Source organism: Falco punctatus, assembly GCF_963210335.1.
Source record: "Falco punctatus genome assembly, chromosome: 12".
NCBI lineage: Eukaryota > Metazoa > Chordata > Aves > Falconiformes > Falconidae > Falco > Falco punctatus.
The window spans coordinates 3,139,025-3,154,835 of NC_137592.1; the positions used below are offsets into that span (position 1 = coordinate 3,139,025).

General features: G+C 39.8%; 1 protein-coding gene across 2 annotated transcripts in view; it reads left to right on the forward strand.

Moving 5' to 3' along the window:
* The window catches only part of CFAP36 (cilia and flagella associated protein 36), a 46,584-nt gene that overhangs the window by 16,952 nt on the left and 13,821 nt on the right, over window positions 1-15,811 (forward strand). Inside the window, exons 1-4 of one of the 2 annotated variants that reach the window (XM_080408093.1) lie at window positions 3,130-8,284; window positions 13,166-13,230; window positions 14,152-14,253; window positions 15,140-15,254. In XM_080408093.1, coding sequence (XP_080264219.1) covers window positions 8,170-8,284; window positions 13,166-13,230; window positions 14,152-14,253; window positions 15,140-15,254 — 397 coding nt within the window. In that variant the 5' untranslated portion in view covers window positions 3,130-8,169. Of the gene's footprint in view, window positions 1-3,129; window positions 8,285-13,165; window positions 13,231-14,151; window positions 14,254-15,139; window positions 15,255-15,811 lie in introns of those variants that run through there. The other variant, XM_080408094.1, reaches the window with a different exon arrangement.

The following is a 15,811-nucleotide window of genomic DNA, read 5'->3' on the forward strand; positions in this document are numbered from 1 at the left end:
AAAGCAGTGAAAGCATTAACCTTAGAAATTTTGAAGTGTCACAATCACAAGGTGAACTACTCTTTTGTTCCATTCTGTGCCTCTGGCTGTAATTTCACATGAGCCAGCTTCCACCCCTTTCTCCCTCCACTCTCCTGGCTGCCAGCATCAGTCAGAAGAGTCCTTTGACAATTCAGAGAACCATTCCTTAATTTTCCATTGAAACAGCTAGAGGATACCAATTTGTTTAAAGCATGTCTCTTCAATACAGGTTAAACTTCAGCAAAGTTTTCTCTACTTTAGGATGGAGTTTCTTACCAGGTTCTTACCTTCTTATGGGAGATTCTATCTTAATGGGAAAAAAACTATTCCCAAGCTGCAGGAAAATGGTTTTCCTTATTTAGTCCAGTGACTTTGAACAGCCACATCCCAGATCTTTTGTGTAACTTAACTGCAAGGCTATTGACTGCATTTAGCTGGGTGTTTCCTGCTGGACCTATTTTATGTATCAGCTGAAAAGTGAGGACCGGACCCTGGTAACCTGTGCTCTAAAGATTGCTGCTTTAAAGGTCCTTCAGTTCTTCTGAAGGTGTGACATCAATAGTTTTACAATGGCAGTCTAGAACAATCTTTTTAATTGTTGTCATTCTTAAATCTTCCAGGACTGGTGCATGTCAGAAATTTGTAGGTTTATGTGTATGTCAGCTTTTGTCACTTGCACGGTTTCCCACAACAGCAGTTTGGCCATTTTGCCTTCACAATATTGTCTACAGGGGCAAAGAGGGAATGGACAGGGGAGAGACAGCCAGAGAAACAGCTGATTTTGAGCTATCATTCTCTGAATTGCTCTTTATTTGTATAATCTCCTTTTAAATAATTTCATGTGTTCAGATGGTAAAGACTCCAGTAACTGTAATAAGAGAATTCAGTAGTTATTTCACAGGATTTCCAATTGTCACACAGAGGAAACAACTGGGAGAATAAATAACATGTTTATGTTCTGCAGTGGCCAATGAGTTTCAGCATTTTGCTCAGGGTTTCTAACCATCTCATACCCTTACTGATGCCATTCCACAGTTAAGTTAGGGCTTCCCATACTACCCTTCCTGATTCAGTGAAATTGTCTAATTCAAAATAAAGGTCAATAGAGGTCACAGAGCTTTTTCTTTCTTTTTTTCTTCTTAACTCGCTCATGGCTGCAGAACTCCATGCCAGAAAAGATTTGAATAACAAAGCTCACAGGCTTCAAATCAAACCATAGAATTCACCTTGCCCTAGTTCATCTTCCCTCAATAACAATCAACAGAAACTGGACAGAAAAAGCTAAATCATTACAAGGTTTTTTAGAATTCAGGATGTGCAGACACCACAGAAACATTAATGGTAAAAGCCCTACAGCAATTACTAAAAGACTGCTGAAATACTTAGTCAATGTGTTGATGAAAATTCCTAGGGAAAGTATACATGTATATATGTGAATAAATCCTATTTTTGGTAAATGAACAAAAAAAATTGTTTTGGGAAAATATATGAAATCAAATGTATGGATAGACTTTTGGATAAATATGTGGGTAAAATATGCATGGTTTACAGTTTGTGGCAAGTATATTAATGAAAAAAAACCTGTAAGAGGGAAGAAGTAATTTGCACTTTTTAGTGTCTCTTATGTCTACAAATTATAAGGGAAAGCATTAGATGTTGGTCACCTTAGATGCTTTTAAGATTAGATAATTTAGCTAAGAAGCATTATTATCATTGTATGAAAAGCTTAAAATATGAATCATAACGGCTCTTAAAAATAAGACTTAGGAGGATTGGAGGCAGCAGGATCAGTTAGTTTCTTAGTAATAAATCGGTCTGCTCATTTTTAATAAAAGAATTAAATAGTCACTTCTGACATTTTAATTGGAGAAGTCAGTTGAAAAATATGACAGGATAAAAGAGAAGAGGGACTGTGTTAAGAATATTTGTATGTTTCTATTAAATCCTTCTTTTGTACTTAAGCACAGATTTAGTAGGGAGTAAGTAAGTAAGGAGCCATGTCGCTATCTAAACCCCATGTTCATGGTGGAAAACAGTTTTGGTTCCCTCTGTGGCATCTCAGCAATGGGAAGGTGTCGATAAACGAGCAGCAGAGGAGAACTTGTACCTTTAGCAGGGCTCTCATGTTGGCTTGCTCTGCCCTGGGGCAAAAAGGAAACAGTTTGCTGGACAGTGACATTCCTGGATCGGTTTGATACTGGCCCTGCTCTTGGAAGAGCAGAGCTAGAAATAGCATCTGACACAGGAGGAATTCCAGTGGAATGGCTGTACATTTGTACAAAATGTTCAAGTCTCAAGAGAAAAGACAAGCTTTATATAATGAAAGACAATGACCTAAATAGAAAGATCTTTAGAACTTCCTGCGGGAGTTCAATATCCTTAAGGGGAGGAAAATTAAGATGTTTGCATTCCTTAGAATGAATTTAATTTCTATTTTCACTTTGACTAAACTATACCATGTTTGACAAAACCCCCTTATCAATAGGTAATTGCAAATAACCCCAGAATTATTAGTATTTTAACTTTTGATCTTTCATGCAAATGTCACATTTAACTCTGCCTATTAGACTGAAGAATATTACTGGGGAAAAAATGGGAATGTTCATGTGCTAAATTAGATGCCAGAGACACCACACTATTATATAAACTTACTGATATTGACAAACAGCTTAATTAAATGTTTTATGTAAGGACTGCTGAAAACTTTCCTAACTGCATGTTAATTGTGCACATAAACCCCCCACCGCTTGCTAGAACATACTCAGTTTCTTCCTGGTGAAAAATACGGAAGAATAAAAACATGAACTTACATTTTTAGTGTATTTTTGCATGTGCTGTTGTAGGGGGAAAAAAAAGATCGGTGCAAGGAATTGCCAGGGAATATGTATGTTGACATTCATGTGAGACCTATGTATGATAAACAGGATACAGAGCTTTAGCTCTGACCATAATGTTTGCCCTGTGAATCAATATACATGTGAGAAGATAGTGTTTGGTAGATGTTTTTTTGCTGTTTTATATAAATATCGATTCTTTTGGATGAGCAGTCTTGCTTCTATGGTTTCTTTTTTCTCATTGTAAATATTTTGCAGCTGGCTAGTCAGGAAACAAATCTTGACTGAGTTCCCAGACAAAAGAATTGTGCTACTCCTTAATCATCTGGCTACTGACTTCAGGCTGCTATTCTCTGGAGGGGTCGGATACAAGATGAAGAGAAAATGCACGCACATAAGCATGTCAATCTGAGCAAGCAAACTTGTAGTTGTAAGGCTTAACCTGACAAACATAGTCCAGGGTGCCACCCTGCTGACGTGAGAAGCTCTGCCCATTTTCCCCTGACACATTCATATATATGAATAAATGTTCTGGCCTGAAATTTGCAAAACTGTTTCTGTTTTGATTCTGTGGAATAAAAATAACAGCTTAAAAATTTATGAACTGCACAAATTTAGAGGCCTTAATAAGTCATACTTTGAGCTTGAAACCTATTTAAAATGTTTTAAAGTAACACAGTAGAACATCACAGTACTTTATACATTTTAAATACAGTGTATGATGTACTTTTTTTCCCGCCACATTGTTAAATATACAATTTCACTGTTTTCCCATAGCCTTTCCATTAAATTTAATAACTTTGTGAATCTAGTAGGAAAAATTGGATACAAGGAAGGGTATAGAATGTCTTTTACTAGAAGTTTTGAAGAACAAGTTAGATAAAAATATGTCAAGGACAGTCTAACTGTACCTTTGGTACACAGGAAAAGTGCTACACAGCTTCCCAAGGTTCCCTCCCACCCCACAGGCCCACAGTTTCCATGAAGAAAAAGGACTTTGCACCACCATTTTCCAGAAGATCACTTGAGATCAGGGTTCTCTTTGTCAGATTTATAAAACAAGACTGGAATTTCCTTTCGAACATATAACTATTGTCTAAAGAAATCCCCCCCAAACTAAAATTTATAAAAACAAATTGGAAAATTAGTGACTAGGGTGAAAATATGTATAGTTGTTACAGTTGTAAGACTATTTATTGGATATTACAAATTAGGTGGATGGAAGAATTAAAGCCTAAAGAAAAGAGTAATAATAAGTTTTACTAGGTATTGCACCTTTGCCAATATCCTCAAAATTGCTCAAACATCAACAAAATATCCACATTGAAAAGACTAAAAGGAAGAAATTAAAGGTGATGTAAAAACTAGGGTTTTTTTGCCAATAGCTAAAAGCTCACTTGCCTCATTTTTTGCCTTTGTATTTTTATTTTTCAAAGTAATTAGTTTTGACTATCTGCAATAAACTTAAAATTAGGTGCATGGATATACTTTATAACTTTTTCAAATACCAAAACTAGCACAGATAACACCTGGACTGGCTATCCTGTAAATATACAGAGGGCCTGAATATACACAATAGTTAAACAAATACTGTGACACAGTGCCTAATAAAAGAGGGGAGATTGATATTTATTTTTTTTACCCGAAGACAAATAAATTAAAAAATGCATTAACAGATCAGCAATGGCAATCACCAATAACAAGTCAGATAGTCTCAAGATTTTGGCATTTCAGACTCCCTAGTTGTGCTATAGGTCTAAATGCAGACACAGAGCCAGCATTAGACATATCAAGATCAGTCAGAGCAGTTAGCAGAACTGCTTTCCTTTTGATCTTATTTGCTTTTTTCAAGGCCATTTTTTCCAGCAGAAAATATTCACAAGTTATGCTGCTACTATAGTTTTGTATTTTGATGCTAGAGAGGAATTAGGCCCTTAATGCAGGCTTTAGTTACATTGATGAGATGCAATCCAGTAAAATGTTCATAAATTGGCAAACTATGTTTGGATATAGAGCTGTACTTGGACTATAACTGTGCAGTATTTCTGTTCTAAAGACACACACAAAATTAATAGTCCATAACCTTCATTTCATACTTAATTAGGATAAGAAATAACTTTTAGGAGGCATTAATAGAGTAACAAAATTATATACCAGCATATTTTCCATATACTTGTGAGAAATGAAAAAAATAATGCAGCTATTAGTTCAAGAATTATTTCATAAAAGAGAGAATGAAGAAAAGATACTTTGGGCTTTGTGATTTTCTGCATTATGCATATGAGTGGAACCCACCGGAGGTGAAGAGAATTAGGTATTGACATAAAGAATTCAGCAGTATGCAGAGACTGGAAAGGCTTGACGAAATTTGCTTGTTAGTATATATAAAAAGCAATGAACCAAGAGTATGTCAAAGTGTCTGATGGAGTAACTTGTACAGAGAAGACAGAAAATTAAGCAATAATTGTTCTTTTGTGAATCAGACAGGAGAGCATTTCCTGCTCTGTCATTTGTTATTAACAACTCCCCCTGACGCTGAAGAACAGAACAGAGTAACATTAGGCAGTTTCACATGAGGTGCTAAAATGGTTTTGATTCTAGTGGACAGAGTTCCCTCATATTTGTTACTCTAGCAATTTCTGTTGTAACTATGATGAAATAATTTATGCAGCAAATAAAACATGAAAAATAAGATTACCCATGCTGAAAGAACAAGTAGATTTTTCTCAGCATTAGAGCTGTGTTAGAGACATCTCAGCTGACCTCAATAGAGGAAGCATATTGCTAGCAGAAGCAAGAAAAGAGATGTTTTTGCATGTCCTATAATAAAGCTATGTGCACTGATACATAAGCGTGTGATGCAAAGAACAACATTGGTTTTGCATTATGACTTCTTTTTTACAATTAATCTCAGCATCAATAGTGATTAGAGAAATTATGTGACTCTAAGATTTCAAATTAATTCTGCTAAGTGAGGTACACATTGTGAGCTCTCTGGTATGATGTACAAAAAAGCCTGTGTCTTAAAATACATGCTACCTTTTTTGAGAAGTCACATCTGAATGTTAGATGCTCTTGGTTTCCAAGCATACATTTCTGTTACGGGTTTTTACCTGCACGATTCCTTTCTCAAGTTTTCCAGTTTCATTTCATGTTGGGCGTTTACTGCCTTTCCCTTGCAAAGTTGTCATCAGTAGGGATTTGCCAGCACGGTGGTGGGCTGAAGGAACCGCTGACAAGGACCACAGGGGTGCAGTGGCAGTGGGGGGATGTGGCCACACATCTTCCCACTTGCCTGACACTTTTGAAATCCGCATGACCAGTGGGAAGGGATCCCTGAATTGTGTGCCATGCACAAGGGTCGTAATGCTTGGCAGGGATGCTAAGGGAAGAAGAGCTTACCGTGGTGCGGAAACTTAAGGTGCCAAACTACTCACAAAGCAGCTTTTTTTCTGAAGTCATTAATTGTGCAGCATTACAAGAAGTGGGCTTTAGAGAAAGCAGAACATATTTTGGAAAAATAACCAAGATAGAAGCATTGGGTTTTGCCTGTGCAAGTAGAGCTCGCATAACCTGACATAACACAGAGTGACTGCTGGCAGCTCTACTGAGCAAACTTAGAATTATGTACTCCTATATGATAATTTATGGCTGATTGAGTATGCAAGAGGTGAACATACTTTACAATCATGTAAGCCTGAATTAGTAACTGAATTATGTGAACAATGAAATCTGAAGTAGCTCTTCTGTTACTTGTAGACAAGTAATACCTTCATACTACTAACAGACCACAAAACTGGCTGTAGACATGGAAGCACTGATGGTGTAAAGGTGCAAAGTGACCTGCAAAAGGAAAATTTGAAGGCTTTCCAGTGCTGTATCTTATTAAAATGATGCAGTTAAGCACAGCTGATCAGGTTTTTCTCTGCAGTGAAGACAATGTTACCTTTGAGATGAAAATAAATTGTCTCCTCCCAGCACTGAATCTTTATGCAGGCAACACCTCGTTAACAACTACAGGAGTTTTTCTTGAGCAAGAACAACAGTACCTGATGGAACTAACTGGAACCACCACTGTACCACTTGTTCCCTGCTTGCATAAAACCCCCCTTCTAACAAGGACAGAGTTAAAAAAGGATAAATAGATCTCAGAGAGTTTTGGTTGGTTTTGTTGTTTTGGTTTGGTTTTTGGTTTTTGTTTTTTTTTTTACTTGCCAGTTACATACACAATTGAACAGTCATACAACATTAGAAGGGAAATAAATGTGAACATTAGGAGAAACTTTTCAGTCTTTCAGCAATGTAACAGGTGAGGACAATGGCAGAAATTACATTAATTTTAGTGGAGAAAAGGAATGTGTCCACAAATGCTGGCCCCAAGAAATACCCAAACAATGAAGTTTTGATATAAACCTTCTTACATACTGCCTTGTGAAGTATTTTCTAATTTGTACACCTTAGGGTGACTACACCCTACTAAGGTGTAAGGTAAATCTACTGCAAAGTTACAGATTATGCCAATGTATCTGTGTTCCATGGAGGCCTGATGAGTGATTAACTCCAGCTATCAACAATTAGAGCACCAGGTACAACCGCTAAGGAGGAACATAGGAGTTACTGTTTGCTATGCAATGCCACAGCACTCCATGCATGATAAAGTATCGGTTATCAAGAATTTTCTATGATGTAGATGCATCCTCCACATCTTTGTTGCTATGTAAACCAAACTTTTATTGTACCGTAAAACTGTGATTGGCAAGAGTAATTGTAATAATTAGGGATCTCTGGAGGGCACAGGGACACCTTAGATGAGGTTTCTCAGGGCCTTGGCCCATGATATCCCTGTTCGCCCCAAGATAGGGAAGCCACGGCCTGGCTGGGGGACTCGTTACAGCGCTTGATTACTCTCACGTTGAGATGGACGAGTAAGGAGCGTTGTGAGTAGTTCTATTCCCTCATTGCTCCGCACTGTGGGAGGCGCGGCGCGGCCGGCGGCCCAGCACCGGCCCTCGCGGCGCGGGCTTGCCCCCGCTTGCACTCGTAAACCGGCCGGGGCTCAGCCCCCACGCCGCACCGCACGGGCTGGAGCGGGAGCTTCGGCTAGGCTCGGGCGGCGTTGCTCGTTCCCGCTGTGCAGCGCCCGTAACGACGGTGCCACCAGAACCGGCCGCCGGCCCCTGCCGCAGCGAGCGCTCCCGCCGCCGGGCCTACGTGAGGCGCGCGCATCCCCTCCCCGTGACGCCGGTCGCTATAGCGACGGGCGGGCGCTCCAGCCGCCGCCCCGTCCGCCGTTCCTCCCGTGGCGGCCGCGGCGATGGCGGCGGAGGAGGAGGGCGACGTGGAGTGGGTGGTGGACACCATCGCCGGGTTCCTGCAGGGGCCCGCCTGGTCCATCCCCATCCTGGAGTTCATGGAGCAGAAGTGCGAGGGTGAGCGAGGGGGCCGGGGCGGGCCGGGCTTCCCGTGGGCGCAGCCCCTTCGCCCGCGCCGGGCCTCGGCGGGGGGCTGCGGGGCTGCGGGGCGCCGGGAGGCTGCCGGGGCGGGCCCGCACGCCAGGCCTCGCCGCGGCCCTGGCCCCCGCCTCCGGCACCGGGCCGCGGTGTCCCTGTGGGCTGAGCTCCGTGCGGGCAGCAGGCGCACCCCCGCCGGTCCGCAGCGACCCCCGGGAGGGCGCCCCGGGCTCCGCGCAGACGGCGGCGCTTGCGGGGAGGGGGCGCCTGGCGCGGGCGCGCCGGCTCCCCTGAGGCAGGCGTTGGGCGGGATGGGGCGGGTGGCGTCCATTAGCTCGTACAGGGGATTACGGCATGAGCTTACCGCGCGGCGCCCGGGCGAGCCCGCGTCCCGCGGCACGTAATGCCCGCCCGGGGCTGGGGCGCGGCGGGAGGCCTGTAATGCTTCCCCAGGGCTAGGTGGTGTGCCCTAGGAAACTGGGCAGTACAACCGGAATCGCCGTCTGCTCGGTGGGACGGGAGAGTACAAGGCCCAAGTTAAATTCCGGCAATTTTGCAAACGTTGGCAGTTAAGAGATGAGAAGCCGTTCATTATTGCCTCAGAAAAACGATAGTCAGCACTAAAAAGGCATCGGTTCGCAGTTACGTTTTGTCGGTGGTCCTGTGCGTGAGTTTAGCTCAGAAGCAACTCTAGTTAAACTGCCTTCTCTTCCTCAAGAGGAAACTGAGGGAGTTGTGGAATAACTTGGGGAACGGCCTGAGTGAACTGGAAGCACAGGCAGTGAGGGGGGCACTGGGGTAGGCCTGGGGCTCCGTGTGAAGGTGCCTGAGGAGACCCGTATAGGCATATGTATGTAGTGAGGAAAGGAGGACATGGGCTTTCTGCTTCAGGAATTTGGCTACGTTAGTTCTACTACTTACAGAATGTGTTTTGTGCTGCTGGAGAATACCTGTATCCTTATGGTAGCAAAATAGTTACAACTTCAACTTGGGCAAGTCTGAAAGCATTGCTGAAGTCCTTTAAAGAAAAAGGAAAAAAAAAAAAAAGAAAGGAAGCTTTCTTTTGTGATTTTTGCAGAAAAAGAACTATGTTTGAGTTGAGAACGTGATGGCCTGTGGTCCTACCCAGCCTGCAGACGTTCACGCATGAGAAGTATTAAAGCATGTTGCCATAGACTAATTTAGGATAACTTTATATGGTTACTGTGGATAAGATCTGTTCTTTTAGTATCATTTGACAGGATGTAGGATTAATTAATAATTTTAACTTTAAAATACTGAAGTCATGAAACAAAGGCTTCCAAACACATTTTACTTCTAGGGCCTTACTAATATCAAGCTCAAAGTAAATGGTCTTTACTATTAAAGTATTCTGCCTACTCACACTTACTCCTTCCCCTTCATCCTCCTGTGGACTCCAGAACAGCTTCTGTAATGGTTGGCCTCAGTAGGGCCTGGCCGTGTCTTTTGCTACGCAGTCGTTCTTGTTAGGGTCCATTAAGAATTTTTATCTCATATTCAGTGAAGCAACACACCTCTGATTCAGGTCACAGCTTCTGAACGAGTTGCTTCTTAGTTACCCTGAATCGTTTCTACCCTTCCAGGAAATGAGAACAGGAAAGCTGCTAGACCCTTTACAGCTAGGAAGCAACAGAGAAATCCAGACTAGAAGTCTTCTCTTGGAAAGTCTGCCTGAATTTGAGGTCGGTCAGCTATTTTGGTTATCATGCAAAGGGTCTAGGTTTAGGAATCGGGGGAATTGATTATCCCTCTCTGGAGCAATGATCTCTCTTTAGAAGGTTGAGAGGAATTTACTGGCAGTAAGAAGATTTATGGAACCTCTGTAAATTTCCATGTAGTGTGAGGCTGACTTATATAATGGTTGCTTCCTGCCTGTTTGTTTCTACATAAGAAATTGGAGGAACAAAGTAGAGAAATCATTTGCAGTAAATGATCTTCCAAGGTATCACTTGTGCTACAAGAGTGCTGTGTTGGACAACTTTTGGAAACTGTTGAGAAAAAAGGCTCAAGAATTGTTACTGCAGTGCTAGGGTTGCCAAGAAACACAGTTAAATTTGAAGTTTTAGTTGCAGGTGTCTGTGCTATTTGCTTTTCCTTGCTATAAGTGTACTGTGCTGATAACATTGCTGGGTTTTTGTTTGTTTTTTTTTTTTTGTACTGAGACATTTTGTCAGAACAGAATTATTTTAATTCCCAAAACATTTAGTCTTTGGGCTGAACAAGCAAATTAGCAACACTTTGATTAACTGACAGTAGCTAGTGATTCCTCAGAAATAGAATTTGAGTTTTGGTATTTGATAAGGGATTGATTTTTTTGGAACTGTAGTTACTTAGGCCAAGTCCTTGCACTTCAGTTTATAAACAGTCCTGATGGTTTTCTATCTGTTGATAGCTTGCTTTATCTCTCTCTCACTTTCTGGGTACTTGATTGATTTCTTATGGCTTGATTCCTTTTATGTGGCTGTGAAATTGAAATTAAATCTGTGAGTATGTATTTGGGGCAAGAGGTCTTCTACCTGTTCCAAGGTATTAATTGAAGCATCATTTGGACAGGGATAAGCTTGATAAGCTTCTGAGCACCAGAAGATAAAGACAAGGTACAAAAGGAATAAACGGATATTGTTGCCTGTGACTCCCTTCCCTCCCAGCACAGAGCTGCTTCACCAGTCAGTGAGGACTGGGGGAGAAAGATGAGAGTTTCCTCAGGTTTGCTTAACTGGCTCTTGTCTGTGAGGTCAGGTGAGTCAGTGGTATAGTCTAGTGGGGAGAACTCAAACTTGAGTTAGCACTCATCCCATTTGAAGGGTCATAGCAATGATTTTCAATTTGAACAGGAGAATGATGAGGTTGCCTCTCAGGTTATCTGGGTCTCCCAGCTTAACTTGAAACAGTGGTTCCTGTAGGACAACCAAAGACTCTGTGCAAAAACTTTAAGGACGATAATGACTACGTGATTTAGAAGCCTTGACTCAAGAAAATCCAAAATCTTGATTCAAAGTACTCCTTAATGCCATTTAACTCAGAGGGGAGATGCTAACTGCAGCTTGCTTTACTTGACATTTCATCCTGGTTTTGTTCAGAGCTTGAGAACAGAGAGCAGTTTGTGCTGGCTTTCCACTCTGCATTCCATGTTGTCCTGCAGCTGTGGAAGGAGGAGGAGGAGGACTTGGAAGCATCCCCTTGGCAGTGTGAGGCTAGCTGTCTGCGTGGATACTGAGGAGTGCCATCCCTGTGTCACCTCCGCTTTGGGCGCCCAGTGTGGGAGGAACAGTGGGAAGTAGAAGGGAACAGAGAAACTGAGACAAAGATTGGGATCTGCAAGAGCTGTAAGGGAGATCCCTCGGAGGGGAGGAGATGCAGAAGACAATAGAGGCAGTTAAGTGTCTTCACCCTCTTGGGTTTGGTAAGACGATGGTCACCGCAGGAGCTGAACATTTTTAGAGTAAGATTTGTAGTACTTTTTCTACCATTTGAATTTATTCCTACATATTTTTAAAGCTTTTCTTTTTAAAAAGAATCCCTTCATTAAAATAATTTCCCTTGTGCAAAAATGAAACAGAAGCAAATGCTGTTTTCCAGATTATGTCATTTAAAAAGCAAGTTTCCCTTGCTTATTTAGAGGGCCTGAATTGTTTGATTAGATTTCTATCATTGCATTGCTCTAAGTTGTTAGGAAGTGGTGCAAGTACTTTGTTTTAGGAACAGACATCTTGCATCATGCTTTTATCAAGGTTCAGAGTAACATTGCCTCAGGGCAGTCACAGCTGGGAAATAATGCTTTCTAAAAGTAATTCTAAATTTGAGTGAAGGTTATACTACTTCTACGTGCGTCAGTACCATCTACCATCAGAGATGATGTGTGTCTGTATGAAATAAATCACACTCACCAATTTAAGCAGAATTCCCATTCTTCCAATGACTTCAAAGAATGCATATGGGAAGTGACTTGTCCAATATGTAGTGGCTAATCTTGACAGGGATTGAGAAAGTCTTACTTATAAGCCTCTGCTTTAATTGCTAGGTCTTCTTATATTACCTCTGTTCTTTGTTGACTTGAAAAAAAATGCAAATTAAAAAACCCCAAACCCTAGTTTCCAGTTTCTCTTATTTTCTGCTTCTTCCATCTATCCTGCAGTGTAGAGATCATTAGTTTGATATTTCCAGTCAAGAGTTCTTAATATGAACTTATATGCATATAATTAATATGGCCCTTACTATACAGATGCTTGTTTTGTCTAAATCAGGATAGATACAATTAAAAAAACTTCCCTGCAGCAGATTTCCTTTTTTGGGGTTATCTGTTTTTGTGCAGGCATGGTCTCATTTTCCTGCCTCACCTTTAATTCTCGCTAAATGAATGGCATTGTAAAAAAATTTGGTGTAAGTCATTAATACATCCTCCATGTAAATACCTGGGGGGGGGGGGGGGGGGGGGGGGAAGAGAATCTTCTTGCTTTATATCTGTTCACCTGCTGTCTTAGAACAGCCTTGCACCAGTTCATATGGAAGTTCTTACAGTAAATCTTACTTTTCTTATACTAAATCTGGCTTTTTAGTGTATGTGTCTGCTGAATCCTCAGCTTGCTTAGAAATCTGCTTCTGTTATTACAATAAGTTTTCCTGGTATTAATTTAATTACATTAAATTACCAAAAGTACGTGCTTAGCCTGAATGTGTGGAAAAATACATTATTTTAATCAATAACGGCCAATTATTTCATGCAATTAAATATATTACCTTGTAAAGGTTAATCTTTTGCTCTAAAGCATAAGTTAATTTGTGATGTGTAAACTAACCCCAAAATGTGTGTGTGTTTTGTGTTTTTATTTTTCCCCACAGTTTTTGATGATGAAGAAGAAAGCAAGTTGTCTTACACAGAAATTTATAAGGAGTACCAAGCTCTGGTGAGCATTACTCCCTGTTTGTGATAGATTTCTAAGAAATACAATTTAAAGTGTTAAAGCAGTATTTAGATGAAATTTTAATTGTGCTATCTTTTGTTATTTAGTTTTCTAACATTGCCTGTTATAATTGTTATTTAGAAGTCCTTTGAGTCGTAGCCGTCTTACGCATTTTTATGCTTAAACACAAGATAGTAGAAAAGAAGCTTCAACAGTCATATCTCTTATACCATGTTACTTATTTTTCATTAAGATTAATAAATCCACGAGCTAAAATACTGTACTTAGAAGCTTGATAATATTCAGATTTTCTGTCAAGTTAAAATGACAAACAGCACAGTGTCTGAGAAATGTGTATAACTTCTATTTTGTTCACTGATGAGCCTGGTAAATCTTTTGAGTTAACTTTCAATTGTCAGAAAAAAACTACAGGAGATGTGTGGAGCATGCTTAAAATACCTATAAACCAATGCATACTGATTTCTAAAAAAAAATTTTTTTCTAACAAGGATTAGTAATACGTGGTGTTAAAAAAGCGTCAACTTAATAAATACAGACCAACATCCATTTTTGCTGTGACCCTGGAGGGTTTCAGACACACAGACTGACAACAAGTGCTTTTACCCACAGGGCAAAAATTGATGAGGAATACTAACCAGGAGTCTGGGGAAAAGGTGGAGGAAGAGAAATTCTTGGAAATTGGAGAAGCTAAATTAAGTAGTTACCAAATTTAGCAATGAAAACAGTTCATGAAAGTAAACAAAGCCTGATGTATCAGAAAAATCAATTATATTATTGCAGTGATCTTCATTTGAGTTTAAAAAAGACAATGCCAGCAGAAAAGAATATACAGTTATAAAAAAAAAATTAATATGATCCTTAGGGAAAAACCTCTTAGAAAGTAAGGCTTATACTTTTTTATAGGTTGAAAAATTATTAGAAGACTATCTTAAAGAAGTTGGAATTAATGAAGAGAAATTTCAAGAGGCTTTTTCATCTCCTCTTGCAAAGACACGCACTTCACAGGTATTTTCCTTTGTTAAGGAAGGTACAGATTCAATTTTTAGCTTTCTATTTTCACTAATACAGTAGGGTAGAGATGAAACTTGGAAAACTTTACTTGGTAAAACTGTAGTTTTCTAAAACATAATGTGTGTGTTTGTATTATGAACTTTGACCAGAAAAATGTGCATCTTGAAAATAATGACAGATACTTGTGTGGTGTCAGGCACCTTTTGAGATTAATCTTCTGTGCTTTGTGTGTTTTAAAACAAACCTCTAAGCTTAGGGTATTTCTGCCACCTTTATTTGCTTATTTGTCAGTTTTAGTCTTCAGTCTGTTTACAGCAGCAAAGATTAAAACAGTAGACATATTCCATGAAATAAAAAATGTTTTCCTCTGATTTTGTAATAAAACAGTAAAATCTGTAAGACAAACATTGGCCTTGAGGCATGTTTAGGCAGCTCTTCACCTGCCCAAAGATATCTTTCAGAGTATTTTGGGTATGTTGGGCAGAGGAGTGGGAGCTTCTGCTGCTGGTTTAAATTGGGCTTTGTTGACATATCTCCTCCTAGTTGTGTAACAAACTTCTTCAGAGTGTGCATTCCTCACTCAAGCTTATGCATTTGTTCAGGAAGTCAAATGAATTGCAGTTGTAATCTTAGACAGGGGACCCCTCCAGGTTTTGTGATAATACTGTAGACGTTTTAATCTAAAGACATAAACCATCAAATTATCTTCTTGACTATTAGCTCAACTTGTATGGCTGGAAAAAAAGACAGATAGGAGTATTAAGTATAAGTATTAAAAACATGCTGCACTGAATTTAAATCTTAACCATCTCAGTCTGCTTGAAATTATATTAAGATTTCTCTAGGGGTTTTAATTTTGTGCATATCTTCCCACCCACAGGCCATTTTGCAAACAGTGTTGGCAGCAGAAGATTTTAGACTATTTAAAAAAATGATGGTACAGAAAAATATTGAAATGCAATTGCAAGCTATTAGAATCATTAAAGAAAGAAATGGTAAGGAGTGGTAAATGTGGGGTTTCACTTCATCCTTTTTAGCGTTCTTTTGATGACTGTGTAATCCATTTATAAGCGAGTATAGAGTACTGGTTCAGTTAATGAAAGTCATTCAGTTGATTTTACTGGGACTAGGATTTCATTGCTTAGTCCTTGGCTTGCGTTCTCAGTGACAGCTGTCTCTATGTTCCTTTCTAAATTAACAGATTTTCCAGTTCTGTTTGTGTAATTTTTTTCTGTGAAACTTGGCTTAGAATTAGGTTTTGTTAATGAATTTTTGTGCTAATTTTGAGCGTTAAAGCAATTATTATCAGTTCATCAACAAAGACAATACTGATAGTTTGAACTCTGCTACTTACAAAGGAATGATGCTGTGCTATCTGCTGTGCCTAACTTTGCAATTCACACCGTACAGTTGCATCTGAAAAATCCATATAGAAAGCAGAAGGCTTTCATTGTGCTAATACATGCACACTTTTAGAGAAGAGAAAATAATTTACATCCTGTCTGTTGGTCTGTTGATGCTTCTGAAAGAATTTTCATCTACGCACTCCTTT